General features: G+C 37.4%; 1 protein-coding gene across 1 annotated transcript; it reads right to left on the minus strand.

The window, feature by feature from the left end:
• Positions 1 to 2,262, minus strand: LOC150032770 (serine/threonine-protein phosphatase 7 long form homolog). Its single transcript, XM_090307013.1, has 4 exons — positions 2,200 to 2,262; positions 667 to 993; positions 144 to 200; positions 1 to 72 (listed from the first exon to the last, which is right to left on the minus strand). Exons 1-4 carry the CDS (start codon positions 2,260 to 2,262, stop codon positions 1 to 3), a joined length of 519 nt encoding a protein of 172 aa, XP_090163139.1.
• Positions 2,263 to 2,994: the final 732 nt, after the last annotated feature.

The raw sequence follows: 2,994 nt of genomic DNA on the forward strand, positions 1-2,994 counted from the left end.
CTAGATGTTTTCACCATCACGACAATAATCAAGTAAGGATGACCAAATCTGTGAGTATGGCGTCCATATAACCTGACAACAGAAAAATAATAAGTATACATATAAAAAAAATTTAAATATTAATTTATATACATATTTACTACCTGATTGAGCGTCAGCATGTCGAATGTTTTTCTGTACACAAGCAACATATTTGCTGACTGTTCAGAGACAGCTAATACACCACTCCATCTAAAATTATAAAAAAAATACAATTAATTTCTATTCGCACTCCATCTAAAATTATAAAAAAAAATACAATTAATTTATATTCTTACATAAAATGGTAATGAAATAAGTATATAAATAAAATAATACCTGGCACTAAGTGGCCGATGATCTGGGGCCTGTAATTGGACTTATGGTGCTACAATTGAAAATCGATTATAAGCCCACACTTGTAACAGTATCAGTGGCCCCGCTATTTCCAACGCTCGTGCATTGGAAGCACGACAAAGTTCTCTGTACAACCATGCAAGACATGCACCACCCCACGAGTATCGTACCAGCGTGCTCGAAATCAGATAATAATGGGAGGAACATGAGATGCACTAAAGTATTTGACTTGTCAGCAAATAAAAATCTTCCAATAAGCTACAAGATGTAAGCTCGTGCGTACCTACGTACGCTGATGTCGTCGACATTGGGAGGTAATTCGGGAAACTGGGACGCCAACCAAGGGATATTCAATCTTGATCCCTTTAGATCCTCTGGTAGAACGCCTAAGAGCTTTTCACCGACGTTCTCCCAGTCATACTGTAGTGAGCCTGTCAGTGGTTGCCCGTCCACTCTTAATCCAAATTGTACAGCAACATCATGCAATGTAATAGTGCACTCCCTATGGGGTAGGTGAAATGTATGGGTCTCTGGTTTCCAGCGCTCAACTAGAGCAGTAATCAGGTGCCAATCAAGTTGGATGAAACCAATTTGTGCAACCCCAAGAAAACTCGCCTCCTGAACGTATGGAATAATGCGATGATCAAATAGGATAGTACTTTGTGCAGTCGCATCCCTCCGACAATTCAACACTATAGTGGATGAACTATCCCATACTGTCTGTGAACGATGCGTTTTTTGTTAGTACAATTGGACAGAATTAGAAGGACCAGGCTCCATTACCTAAAAAGTTCAAATTATATTACATTATAGAATCGATAACATAAACGATACATAAAAAGTACATAAGAAAGTACAATTACATAAAATAAGTTTATTAAATAAATTCGTTACATAAATTCATTATAAATACATAAAGAATACAAATACATGAAATATACAATTATGTGAAAATTATAAATACATAAAGAATACAAGTAAAAAAATAAAAATAAAAATCCTAATGGCCCGAAGACGACGAAGCACCCAGTGTATGGTGTGGACAAGAGCGTCTGTTATGTCATTCTCTTTAACAAATTGTACATCGCACTTTTTGGTTTGCTTCTATCCAATCCATTTCATTATGAATTCGCGTACTTTTTGGCCGACCTTGTTCTCTGACTAAGTCCGCATTTGGATGAACTTCTGTAAATGATAATTCTGGCCAATAATCTGGGTGTTGAATTGGATGGAAGCGGCCTTCATAACAACGCTTGAAATTGGACAATTTGTGGCATTCATCAATAAGTGGTAGGTATGTCATATGCATGAGATTACAAACTGTAATTACATGAGAGCATGGAATATTGAATGATTGCCACTTATTGCAAGAACATGTCCCTTCTTTCAAGTTTAAAACTTGGGTGTGCTATCCTTTGTAGGGAGAAATCATACTTATGTCAGTTTGTACTTTGAAAGTTTGACTTCCCCTGTCAATGGATGTCATCGTATGTGTCGATGCTCGTTTTTCCCACCTCTTCAGTTTCTTTAGGGCATATTCTGTATATATGTCCCCACGATCGAGTGCTTCACTGATTTATTGTCTCCGACGTTCAAAATACAATATTGTGCGATAGAATGTTAGCCTAATCAAAGAAGTAATGGGTAACATTCTAGCACCTTTAAAAATGTCGTTCATGCATTCAGCTGCATTGTTGAGACATTCCGGGTGCAATTGTTTCAATTCTTTCATGCACCGAATGAACTTACACCTTTGGTGTTGATTTCCGGCCTTAAATACCAAATTTTTTAGTAGATTTGATTTGTATTTTGTATTGAAATTACTGGCAACATGGCGAAAACAATATCGGTGGTATGCTCTGGGTTCACTTCAACCAATTTCTTCATTATTAATTGCAGCAAGAATGTCCTTATGTCTGTCAGAAATCAAGCAAATACCCTCTATTTGGATAACATATTCACACAATGCCCACAAAAACTATGACCAACTGGACGAATTCTCACCTTCTACGATAGCAAAAGCAAGGAGAAATATATGTCTGTTTGCATCAACAGATAAGGCTGTCAATAATTCCCCTTATACTTTCCGTATAGATGAGTTCCATCAATTTGGATTAATGGCCTACAATGATTGAACCCTTATCTTGCAGGACCAAAAGACCAAAAAACTTGTCCAAAAATAGTCGTACCTGGCACATCAGAGGGAAGGAAAAACTAGTTTGTTCGTGTTCCTGGGTTGTAATGAACAACAACACTCAGCCAATACGGAAGCTTCGAATATGATTTCTCCTAATCGTCAAACATAGCAATTAACGCTTTTCTCTTGGCTTGCCACACCCATCTATAATTGACATTGTAGCCATATTGTCTTTTAATGGCTTCTTGAAGTAGGGCCACAGGTACTCCAGGATCAGCTATAACCAAATTCTGAATTTTGATACTCATGAAATTTGAATCCAGCTGTGAATGATCCTGTGTCAACTCTGAAAACAAACGTGAGTATTTTCCTTGAAGTTTTGTGATTTTGAATATCCCATGAGTTTTGCGCCGACATGCCTGTAGCCTCCAAGCACACCCGTCACTCCAGGATTTACATTTAACATACCAAAGGTCCTGATT

This window comes from Benincasa hispida, chromosome 11 (genome assembly GCF_027475165.1).
Source record: "Benincasa hispida cultivar pf3 chromosome 11, pf3_genome.v1.1, whole genome shotgun sequence".
Lineage (NCBI taxonomy): Eukaryota > Viridiplantae > Streptophyta > Magnoliopsida > Cucurbitales > Cucurbitaceae > Benincasa > Benincasa hispida.